The 13,160-nt window shown below is 39.6% G+C and overlaps 1 protein-coding gene across 1 annotated transcript in view; it reads left to right on the forward strand.

Annotated features, from left to right (window-relative positions):
- Positions 1-13,160, forward strand: part of STON2 (stonin 2) — a gene marked incomplete at its 5' end in the record, with an annotated part of 56,682 nt that overhangs the window by 36,780 nt on the left and 6,742 nt on the right. Inside the window, one exon of the mRNA XM_027904357.1 lies at positions 10,245-12,080. Within this exon, the coding sequence (XP_027760158.1) occupies positions 10,245-12,080 (1,836 nt within the window). The remainder of the gene's footprint in view (positions 1-10,244; positions 12,081-13,160) is intronic.

Genomic DNA, 13,160 nt, shown 5'->3' on the forward strand with positions numbered 1-13,160 from the left:
GGTCTCTGCAGTGACAGTGCAGTGTGTTTTCCTCTACACCACCGGGGGCTCCTCCATAATTTATAGCTATGTATCAGCTGTATTGTCTATGGAACACATTTGTCTTTGCATTTCATAAGGTAACAAAAGCATCAAAGTACATAGCTGAAATTGAAGTTTCCAAAGAGTTTTACAGTAGAAATTGCTAAATGAGTCTTTGGGATTTTTGTAAATATCAGCAGTGACATAAGTTGTAAATCATTTTGGTTTTGCTCAGGAAAAGGTAGTGTATAAATATGAGATCGCCTTTTGACTGGATGACCTGAGATAAATGTATCTGGCAGACAGGATGTGAGCTGCTGGCTTGATACGATATAAAACTTGATCCTGGGAAATGCCTTCGGTGCAGGAATGAGGAAGTTAGTGCTACTATTTTTAAATGTTGTGGGGAGTCAGAAGTGTTTGCAATAGTGCATTTTGAAGATGTAAAATATCCTCTTTCTAGATGATGTGCAGTGTTTGTATTTGGAAGCAGAGGACTGAGCACAGGTGCGGGCTTCTTCAACATCCCTGTTCACGGACTTGTCTTTTTTTGCTACAGAATCAGCACAAGACTGAGCAGATAGTTGGAGTGATACTGGCTTCAATCTTGCAGGAACTGTCCACTTAGGAATTAGAGATCAACCAGTTATTTTGCACTAACTACCAAGCTGTCATCAGCTGATGTTACCACTTGTGGTCTCTACCAGTGTAGTTTCTGAACTGATGGACTGGCAATAGCAAACCCAGGGTGTTCCAGACATCTAATGCACATGATGGTCTCCTATCTTGGATTTTCCTATGACTATGGGAACATTTCTTGCATTTATTTGACAGAGCCAGGCCCCACACTTATGCATTACTGCAGCTGCCATTTGAATTCTTAACTCACATGAGACCATAGTGTGTGCTGCTTTGTAGTCAAAGGTTATGCTGCTCAGTGGGACCCCTAAGAGGATCTAGTAGCTGGCACATTTCTACCTGCAGTCTGGTACTGCAAATGTCAGGCTTGTTCCACATGATATTACCTCAAGCACTCAAGACAAAACTAAAGGGGTCTGTATTTTGTTACCAGTCCATCATATATTGCTTGAAAAATTATGGCATAATGAAGTAATGTATTGTCTGTGTATGAGAGATTTATGTAACCACTTTTTGCAAAATAGAGCTTGTTCAATGGATGTTCAATGGATGTGGAGCTTATTCAGTCATCTCCTCCAAGATGGAGTAGGATTGTGTTTGAAGTTATAGGGTTGGATACAGATTTATTCTGCTTGCTGAATATCAACTTCCTGAAGCTTTCTGAGCTAGCAGGAGCACTTCTCTTTCCTTATTCACTCTCAGAATATTTCTTCATGAAGTCCACAGTCTCATCTCAGTGGCAGTTTCACTATTGAAGGAAATGGTGTATGTACTGCAGATTAAAGTCAGAGAAGAAGGCAGACCTTTGTGGATAGAAGCAAAGTCCAAAGTACATTAGGAAGACTTCATTTATCTTTGCCAAAGTATTTGGAAAGTAACTGCTTTTGAAAATACCGTGTGTGCATGTGTGTGTGTGTGTGTGTGTTCATTTTTTTCTTTTGATCCTTAGTCTCCCTTTGGATGAAAGAAGCAGCATGATTCATTCTTCTGCTGAGAATTCTCTTATTGATCTCTCTCCTGAAATAGGTTCATCTTTATGTTTCCCAGCTCTGCTCTGTCTTTTTACATACAGACTTTGTCATGCCTAACCAAGCTGGGACTGTAAGTACTCCCATGGTAGTATTAATGACAAAGGCTAGGGTATAGTTACTGTCTTGGTAACCTCTGGGCTGAGCACACCTTGCAGAGAACAAAGTTAGATGACATAGTGGTAAAAATATGTCAGTCATATCTCTGCCATGCCTTGAGGGATTGAAACAAAGTTGCTTTGTAATGAGTCATGTAGGTATGCTTGTTTGCTAAGACATTTACTTTATGAATTATCATGTTTGTTTAATAGAAATAGGTTTGTTCAGCCTAGAGAAAGGAGACTGAGGAGAGACCTCATTGTGGTCTTCAACATCCTCATGAGGGGAAGAGGAGAGGCACTCTCATGACCACTGACAGGACTTGAGGAAACAGCATGAAGCTGAGTCAGGGAGGTTTAGGTTGGATATTAGGAAAAACTTTTTCACCCAGAGAGTGGTTGAGAACTGGAACAGGCTCACCAGGGAAGTGGTCACAGCATTTGGACAGTGCTCCCAGGTACTTGGTCTGATACTTGGAGTGTCCTGTGCAGGGCCAGGAGTTGGACTTGATGATCCTGATGGGTCCCTTCCAACTCAAAGTATGATTCTATGGTAAGTTGTCTGGTAAAACTAGCAGGTTTTGATCCTTTCTCCACCACTTATGTGAGATCTGTTCACAACTTTGTTCAAATTATTAAAATACAATAGTATTATGTCACATGTATATTGTGAATTCTTTAAACAGGCATAGTCTTGTCTAAATCTTGTAAAAGTCTTGAAGACTTCTTCTAATTATATCAGTCTTAATGTACCACCTTCTGGCCAGCTGATGGAAGCACATGAACTGATCTTCAGGAAGAGCACAAGCTTTCTAGGTCTGTGATTCTCAAATGGATTTCAATTCAAAACCCTTCCTTTCTGTAAGAGTTCTGGGACCTATTCACTGCCACTGTTTTACACATAAGAGAACATGACTTTTTTTTAGTATGTTAAGAGAATAAAAAATGTTTACTTCAGTTTCTTTACTGAAAGAAGACAAACAAAGCAAGCTGGGTTTAAGTGATAGGCAGTGCTTTTTCTTAATGTACCTAATGTTTTTTAGCTATCACTAGGAGTGTTTTATTCCTTGTAAAAGTTACTGCCTCTAACTTAGTCACATAATTCCTACCTGACATGAAGATCTAACAGTTTATTCAAGACACTAACAATCTTGTCCATGACTTGCATGAACTATATATAACTGGGAGTCTACTGTTCAAATGATAAATTGGTGCTAATTGGAGACCATGGCACATAATCACATTTCAAAGCTAGATATCTATATTTGCTTCTATGCTATGGTGATTTTTGAATAGGTTGTGTGTTTGTTCTTGAGTTTAATTCTGTCTAAGACTATTAGCGCACTAAGTTTTAAGTGTTTACAGACTTAAAACTAAGCGATATATTTGGAAAGAACATTTTCTGAATTTGGATATCTGCTGCAAGGGTCTTAATTTACTAGTTTTGTTCACAACATGTATTACAAGTGCTTGGGTTTGTCTTAAGACTAGCCAGATCCATTCTGATTGCTCAACCCACTCACAGTACAGACTGAAGAACATGCAAGAAATTTTTACAAAACTATAGTTATAGCCAAGAGCAGACAGCGTAGCTGAGATGTGTACAAGGAAAAGGCGAACTAGCTATGCATAGACAGTGAATTACTGAAATATTGTTTCAGTTATTCTATACCAAATCTGAAATGTTGTGGTTTTTCTCATGAACCAGAATTTTACCTACTCAGTAAGCATAACACAATAAAAACATTGAGTATTTTTAAATTAAATCACACAGAAAAATTCTAAGTTGCAAAATAATCTTGTTATACTCAGGGAATAATAAAAGGCTCTGATTGAATTTCAGTCTTTGTATAATTAGTTTCTCCAGCTGAATAAACATAAACAAAGGAGAGGAAAATGTGTGAGATGAAAAAAAGCACTGGAATAGCTTCATACATAACTGGTTACGATAAGACTTACAGCTGCAACTATTGCTGTTCTTATGGGTATCTGATACCAGTTTCTTAGTGATTGGGTCAGGCTTGGTTACTGGGAAGATGTTCCTTTCCCTTTCCAAGCAGTAAGAGTTGGCACAAGTGGAGAAGACACAAGGCAAATAATTCAAGGCAGTGAAGCGCAAAATGCCTGAAATGCACTAGTCCTACCTTCCATAAACACATACTTTTGTGTAGATAGAGAATAATAAGAAAATATCAAAACATCAATAAAAGAAGTCCACAAAAACTTTGGGTGTCCTTTAAGACAGTACATGAAGGACAGCGCTGTTCAACAATGTTCTTGCAGTACAAGGGCAGCTGCAACCTGGCTGTGAGGGGCTGAGAGATAATTTTCTTGTATTTCATCTTCAGTTTAGTATTTACATGATGGATTACATTTAAAATGGAATATAGCAGTTCTTATAGAAACTAATTGGGATAAATTAATTGAACCTAGATGAAATTCATTATGTTTTAAGCTCTGTGATGTAACTTCTTTGCAACTTCAGATGATTTAACTTCTTTTGACAACTAAAGTTCTTTTGGGATTTGTAATGAATTTGCAATAGTTAACCAAGGAACAGGCATCGTATTCTCATGCCTTAGTTAGTCACTAACCCCTGCTGGGAACAGCCTATGTAGTACTATTGTACGGATTTGGGATACAACTACCCTAGGTTTAATCAGGTCACTTATTTACATAGCCTAAATTTAGACGAGTAAGTTCAAAGAGATGTAGTGATAGAATATGGCAGAGTATGATGAATTGAAAAGTTATTTGAGGATGAATCCATTCAATGTGATCTAAAAAGCCTGTCGAGTGGGAGGAGAAGGAATAAGAGAGAGAACCGCAGAGATAAGATCAGTGACTTCAGTCTTCCATCTTGCACCTTCTGCTCATTACTTACTCTGTGATAATTTTGAAATGTCTCTTAGCTGTGTCATAAGGTATGAAGTTAAAAACATAACTTTTGTTTTAACAGTTCAACATGCTGGAGAACTCGATTGCTGTTAAATTTTTGTATGTGGTATGTTCAGCAGCAATAGTAGAGGCCATGGACTGTGTGAGCAGTCATCTCTTCCACAAGTCAGATCTTGCAGAGACACTGAAAAGTCTGAGGAATGCTTACAAATCTATCTTGAAGCCTACTGCGTTTTGGTTGTCAAGGGGTTTGGGGCTCTCCACAATCTTCTTGAAAGGAGGCAGGGGAGTTGCCTCTTTTTTTGTCTCCAAAGTCTGCTCTGAAGCTCATGGGAAAAAAGTGTCCTGCAAGGTTGGGAGAGGACATTTCTAAGTATTCCTTTAGTGTTACCACGCACTGATAACGTAGGTACCCAGGAAGCATGTGGAGCTATGTGTCTGTTATCCTCAGAGGGATTTTTTCTGTGCAAAATAAGCAGGTAAATAATTTGCTGTTGACAAGAAGTCTTCTGTGTTTTGCATTACCTATTCATGCAACTGGTTTCCGGGCACTTTTCTACTGTACTATTTATACTGGTGTCTGCAGCAGTAACTAATTTGACTTTCCACCATTAGCAGAGTTGTGATAAACAGGGAAGCTTACAAAAACAGGCCTGGCTTCCTAGCTTGTATTAAACTTGAAACTCTTTTCAAATGCATGGATGCAACAGACCAGTTCTTGAATCAGTTTGTACTGTGACATTTACACACACTGTGTTCTGTGAGTCCCAGGAATCTGGATGCTGTAGTACAGAGGAACAATCACTGTTCCACATGTAGTCAGAAATTACAGGAAGTGAAAAGAGAATCAGAAGCTCTGATGTTGATACAATAGTGATGAAGCATTTTCCCAGAGCCACATAGCAGGTCAGTGGCAATGCTGGAGATAGGAGTCCAGTTGTATCACTTCAGAGAGATGACCCACTCACCTTAAATAACTTTTAAATTATACCATCTGTCTTGGTGGCACGACAGACCACTCCCAGACTGATCACAACAGACCACCCCCCAAAAAGTGTGCAGACACAGTTGTATTGACTTGGATATGGAAACAAAATGCCAGAAAATGACCAGGTATGGATGTTACAGAAACTATGTGAAAGCATACCTCTGTCCTGGAGATATAACTGCACAGCAGCCTAGTCCTTGATTTCTCCCAGATTCTGTCTATCTGTACTTTCTGGTTTTCTATCATTGCTTATACAGAGATACTACAGGTTTTGTAGCTGGCATCCTCTTGACCTGGCTGATCTTCAAAGGGCAAGCCTGTATACCAGTGTCTGATGAACTTTATGTAGAATAGTCTCCCACCAAGAACCCTAGAAGAGATCCAGTTATGCCAACAGGAATCCTGCAGTGCTTACTTTGTGTGAGGGACTGGTGTAGGCCACATCAGGGAAGTGACTACCCCATTGGAAGACGTGAGCCTGTACTACAGACTAAAGTTTAAAGTAGAGCTATCTGACTTAAATGTAAATTAATATATTCAGGTAACATGCCAGGAATCTCTGAGCTAATTTTTCTCAGGAGGCAAAATACATGAGTACTCAGAAACTTGAAAATCCAGGCATTTTCTCAGATCCATTTCTGAAAGTCATTACCTACCTTTCTTTTTGAAAGGTATGTAACACTCTCAAATCTTCTTCCTACTTCCATGGCACATTTTTGATCACAAATAGTTTGCAATATCAATGTCCTTTATCAGTTGGATGGCTGCCTTTCTCCTAGGCATAAGTAATATGATACTACCTGGTGGTTTTGGCCAAAGTAGTTGTCATGGTTTAACAGAATAGGAAAATGAAAAGATGATACAATGAAGAGAAACAAAGCTTTCTTTCCTTTTAGTGTGAGTCACAAGAGCACAATCACAGTGAGATATTCTGCATCCATTATAACAATTATGTTTTCCAGTTTACCATACAGATGGCATTGTACTGTTGACTGGGCACCTAAGTGTCCAAATTATTTAATGGCCTGATAATGCAGTTCAGGCATGTATGCAGTAAGGTACAGCCAGTACTGATTGCAGGCACCACTTATATGGGGGGACAAATGCAGAGAAATGCATAGTTGTGTGAGCAGCCTGAGGCTGCTCACCCCAGAGTTCACATTGCTGGTGTCACTGGAAAAGGAGTCCAAGCTACTGTGCCCCTCACCTCCTTGGTAAATCTGCTCCTGTGTTTTGTTGACTGGAGCTAACTGTCAGGTTGGAATCTGGCAAAGTCAGACAATTAGAAGAGTTTAGCAAACACCTATCAAAATCAGTTCCTTATGAAAGCAAAGTCAGTCAAGAAGGAAAAAAACAAATGCTTTCTTTTGATCATTTATGCCATTATTCAGATTTAGTCTTTATCAGTCTTTATCTAGTCTTTATCAGTCTTTATCACAACACCCTGGGGTGTTGTGGACTGTCCATACTCCATCAGCAAGTTATCCTCCTAGAATAAGAGAATCATTTAGGTTGGAAAAGACCTCTAAGAGCATAAATTCCAACCATTTATGTAACACTGCCAAGTCATCCTCTAAGCCATGTCCTTAAGTGCCACATCTACACATCTTGATTTACTTTATAGAAAGGAATTTTGAAAACAGATGTAAAAGCAAGAAATTCATCTAGGGAATCGCTTCCTTAAGTGTGCTCTCCCAGAGCCTCTGGGGTGCTGCCAAATTGAAGGACTTGTGTATTTTAAACTTTGTCACCCATGTTCAAGAACACATCAAAAGTCAAGAAGGGAAAAACCTGAAGTCATTGCATAAGCCATCCTCTAACAATATCAAGATTTTTAACCATGCTGTGTTTGCCTTTGCAGCAGATGTGCCAATATTTCTCTTGGTATACACACACTATTTCATCTAGTTCTCAGTAACTTTCTTTGGATGCTTAGCTGCATTAACATATTGGTATTTTTATCCTCTCTGCTTAGTCATTCTCTTATAGAGAAAGCTAAAAACCTGTCTTTTCTAGAACAACCTCTGTATTCTTCAAATATTTATAAACCCAACCGTATAGTTCTTTGGCAGCAGAAGAATGTACTTTTAATCTTAGTTTGGGAAAGAAAGATTATTTCACTTCCTGGGTTTAAACCTTTCCACATATCAAATCAAATAACAGTTTATTGTGTTCTTTCTAGCAAATAAAATTACACTATTATTACCTAAATGAAAACATATTTTCTTAATGCTTCTACTGTATTTCTGGTCATCTGGATCAAAAATAAAAGCAATGCATCTTGTAAAACTTGTTCAGTTTAGAAATAAATTTTTCAAGTGATTTCTGTGTGATTTTCACATGGACTCCCAAGGAGGTCTTCTCATCTGCCTCTCAGACTTACCAGACTTGTTAATACTTTCTCTGTGGAATCACATTTAGTTCAAACGTTAAGATACAGGAAAGGGGAGAATTATAACTACAGGCAGAGAAGAGATGGTCCACCCTTAAGCAACCCTGATCTTATAAACACAGGAGTTTTAGAAGTCCTGAAAGAAATGGGCAATGTTTTCACAGAAATGCCATAAAAGCAGAGACACACATATTTTCGTTGCCTTTGCTTTGCTTGAAAGGACCCCATGCTTGATGACCAAAGTCCTGGAAAGGCATGAGGCAACATAGAAGGTATTGGTGTGGACTGAGGATCAGAATGTCAGATTATTTGTGGTGGGTTTTTTATTACTTTCTCCCTCAGGGTGTGGTGGATAATAGTCTTTTGGCTTGCGTTTTTTTTTGCCTCACAAATCTATCTGTAGCCTTGTGACAAGACTTAAAGAATTCCCCACTGTACTAGGTGGTGTGACCAGTAGCAGGGGATACAGACAGGCACTGTGCAAAGCTGGGGGTGAGATGGCAGGGTGGAGAAGAAAATCTGAGAAACTGAGATAGAGCACTTCTTTACAAATACACTTTGCAATGCCTGGGTGGTCTGTAAAATCTATCTGTTCCTGTTATTGCTTTGCATTATTGTGGCTTGAAAACCAAATTGGTATTATTCTGCATCATATATAATTCTTAAATGTAATAACCCTTTGAACTTGCATGATGTGTTTTGTCCTTAGATCAAAAGGTTGGGTAAAGTTACACATAGCTGAAATCAGAGGCCTGGAATGTCAAGTTACCCAAGACATTATAATGAGGTTACGGCAGGACTTTAGCTAGCATGAATATTCCCTATTTCATATTCTAAATGGTAATTTAAATAGAAATTCAAATTATCTATTATGATTGAGACAGAATGGAAATCAAACTCATCTTTTTTTTTGGTGGCAGTTTAAATAATGACTTAAATAGTTTGTTGATGTTGTTTTTGATATTGTAATATATGCCCAGATCACAGATTTACAGCCGTACCAAAGTGCTATATTTTACACTTACTTTTTTGCTTATACTGAAGAACAGTGAATTATGTAAAACATGGAATCTCTATGTTTAGGAGAAGCAAAAAGGACAAATGCTAGCAGTGCTGAATCATGTAGTGCAAGCCTGTGGTGCAGCTACAGAGTATAATTTCGTGCTGGCTGCTCATTTTTAGGAGCTCTCTGATTCATTAGCCCAGTGGGAAGAAAATGGGAAGAAAATCACTTAATTTCTGAGCCCTGAGAATTTGTGCTCATTTTGGAAAACACCTTATTACCACTGCAGCAATTTCCTGCAGAAGAGCTGGAGTTGAAATAGCACAGCATGATGCAGGCTTTTACAAAGTGTCTTGGCAGAGCCTGAGACTAGGAACAGCAGTTAAAGGTGCCATATTCTGACAGAGGATGAGGACAGCTTCCACAACACAAGTCAAAATTAAGTTTTTTCTTATCCTAATGTACATCCATCCATAGATCAGAGCTTCTCTGAGAGATGTTTCAGAGACATCTGAGGACTGTCAGACTCTTTCCCACTGGGTAGGCCAAAGAGTTTCCTTACTGAACACATCCCGGGCAAAAATCCCACCTAGGCACCTTTTATGGTGCCTTCACCATATCCCCATGTGCTTTTGTGGTAACAGCAAATGCACAGACAAGTATGTGGGGACAGATTGGAGAAGTGCTTTTCCTGAATGTTCATTCCTCTTCCTACTGGATTCTTCTATAGAGCAAAGGGTATGGGCTCAGAAAAGGGAAAAAATTATAACAAGAGTGAGGGAACACTACGGGCAAATAGCAGAATATAACTGGAGAGAAGAAATACATCCTGAAAATTTAGAGAGGGAAGCTTTAAAAACCACCACAACATGTGGACTAAGTTTCTCCTCTAGGTTGTTATGTTGGGATGAGGTCAATACAATCATTGCTATAATTCCTTTTGCATTTCTTCCTGGATTCCTTTTCTGTGTTCAACAATCTATTTCTTCATTAATTCTTGTCAGACTCTTCAGCATTTTAGTCAAGTCTTTCGACTATCTTATTCTTGCCCAACAGATGAATAGGCCTTCCATGAGCGTGCAGACTGTTATGCAGACTATAGTTTTCTTTTTGCGGAGAGAAGTAGGTAACTTCAATAATTAGTTGAAATTTCCTCCCCTCCCCTCTTTTTTTAAAGACAATTCCTCGTCTCTCCAGGAAGATGAAGAGATAGATATGGAGGCTGTCAACTGGCAGCTGAACAACACCTCCATGAATGGGCATTCGTCTACCCCAACCACAGTCCGCTTTCCCAGCTGGGTGACTTTTGATGACAATGAAGTCAGTTTTTCACCACAGAACCTTTCTCCCTTGAAAACAAATACCCCATCTGCAGAAACACAGGCTCCAGATGTTAACTTTAACCTCACTACATCCTTGAAGAAAAGAGAACGTCCTAAAAGCACATTGGGAGACCTCTCTAAAATTCAAAAACTAGATCTCTCCTCCTTAACCAAGTTGCCTTCTGTTGAAACACCACCATGGAGTGCTACTAATCCCTTTCTGGATGAATCTCTGAGAGATGTCCAACCCTCACCCATCAATCCATTCAGCTCCTTCTTTGAGGAGCAAGAGAGGCGTTCCAAAAGCTCTTCTGTCTCCAGTGCTCCAGGCAAAAGCCAAAGAGACTCTCTCATTATTCTCCACCAAGAGCCTGACACCATCAGTTTCCATGAGGCAAACAAAAGTCTAACCCACACAGATGCTGTAGAGCAGCTCAAACAGCTCCAGATTGGAGACCCAGATCGTTTGAGCAGTTCTACTTTGCCCGATGATGACCCCATGATGCCCTATGATCTGGATGCAACTTTATTTAAACTGGCACCAGCTCAGCCAAAGGATGGATGGCCAATGATGCTCAGGATCCCAGAGAAGAAGAATATTATGTCATCCAGGCACTGGGGACCAATATATGTCAAACTGACTGACAGTGGATGTATACAGCTTTTTTATGAGAAGGGGCTAGAGAAACCTTTCCGGGAACTCAAACTGGAAATCAATCATGAGATTTCAGAGCGCAAACTCCAGAACTACGACGAGAATGGAAGAATACACAGTGTGCGGTTGGATCGCACAACGTACAAGGAGAAAAAGAAGTATCAGCCTAAACCAGCCATTGCACACACAGCAGAGAGAGAGCAAATTATCAAGCTTGGGACTACAGATTATGAAGACTTCCTTAGCTTTATCAATGCTGTGCAAGACACGCTGATGAACTTGCCAGCTTCATCAACAGATCTGAGCACAGTGGGACTGAACTATCAAGAAGAAGAAATCACTGTTGATGTCAGGGATGAGTTTCATGGCATATTGGCCAAGGGAGACAGTGCGATTCTCCAGCACTGTGTGCTGACCCATATCTATGTTCTCAGCTTCCTTTCTGGCCTGGCAGAGTGCAGACTGGGCCTTAATGATATCCTGATCAAAGGGAATGAAATAGTTGCAAGGCAGGATATTATGCCCACTACTACCACTAAGTGGATTAAATTATACAGCTGTCAGTTCCATTCATGTGTGGATGAGGATATGTTTAATAACTCCCGTATTATCCTGTTCAACCCTTTGGATGCCTGCCGGTTTGAACTGATGCGTTTCAGAACTGTCTTTGCTGAGAAAACTTTGCCTTTTACTCTGCGGACAGCTGCCAGCATCAATGGTGCTGAGGTGGAGGTGCAGAGCTGGCTGATGATGTCCACAGGGTTCTCTTCCAATCATGACCCTTTAACTCAGGTCCCTTGTGAAAACGTGATGATTCGCTACCCAGTGCCAAACGAGTGGGTGAAGAACTTCCGCAGGGAGAGTGTCCTGGGGGAGAAATCTTTGAAAGCCAAGGTGAACAAGGGAGCCACTTTTGGATCAACTGGTCTGTCTGGTTCTGAGCCAGTAATGAGAGTAACTTTGGGAACTGCCAAATATGAGCACGCCTTTAATTCCATCGTATGGAGGATAAACCGACTGCCTGACAAAAACTCAGGTGAGTGGTGCATACCATCTCTGCAGGAGTAAACTAAAAGGAGTTGTGTATTTTGGAAGATAGGGAATAGTGAGTTTAAATGGCGAAAGCATCCTCTGTAATATACTAAAGGACATAAATGAGTTGCTTGAAGCATTTATCTGACCATTGCAATAGTTTTACATATCCTGCAAATATGGATAATGATAAAAACAGTTTTGAGTTTTCCAGATGCAAAAATACATGTTCTGTCTCTGCTTGGAGGTATTTAAAAGAGGTGTAGATGTGGTACTTAGGGACATGATTTAGTGGTGGACTAAGTTCATGCTGGGTTAATGGTTGGACTTGAAGATCTTAAAGATATTTTCCAATCTAGATGTTTCTGTGATTCTATGACTATGAGACTTAAGCATCAAAGGCCACTATGTGCTCAGTACTGTTATTAGAAGGAGGGCTTTTTCAGGTAACTTGCAAAGGCAAGATTCTATACTATGGAGCTAAATAACAAGGCCAGATAACTTGCTGTAATTCCATCCAGCATATGTGATTCCTTTCCCATGCATTACCAAGCATACTGGGCCAATGCTATATATTTCAATGCCCATGCCACAATTAATGCCTATAAACTATCTAGAATGGGGATTGTAAGAGAACAGAAGATATTGCTCAACCATTTAAAAAATTAGAAATTTCCAAACACCAGTTTGTGGCTATGTTTCTATAATCAATGTAGATATGCAATTACAACTTAAACCTAAAGAGGGAATACTAATATGAAACCCACAAATCTTTATATTTCTAGTAACATGTTAGTAATTAAACATTCAAATAATGTAGGGAAGCTACTGTTCCCTTTGGCCATTGCTGCCAGTCATTTTATTTCCTGCCTTTCATCCATGGTGCACAATAAAGATGGACAATTCAGGTTTATTTTTATTGGTGGTGAATTCTACTTCTTGGCTTCTCTGATCTAGAATAGCTTTTTACAAATGAGATGCACTTTTTAGTCTGCTGTAGTAATGCACCTGGGTGACTAGGAGGGTTTCTATATTCAGTGTTCCCTGAAGGAAAGTTCAGTGTGGTACCAGATTTGGCTCTCTC

This window comes from Empidonax traillii, unplaced genomic scaffold, assembly GCF_003031625.1.
Source record: "Empidonax traillii isolate 1590-97213 ecotype Southwest subspecies unplaced genomic scaffold, ASM303162v1 scaffold1046:size245406, whole genome shotgun sequence".
In the NCBI taxonomy this organism is placed as follows: Eukaryota; Metazoa; Chordata; class Aves; order Passeriformes; family Tyrannidae; genus Empidonax; species Empidonax traillii.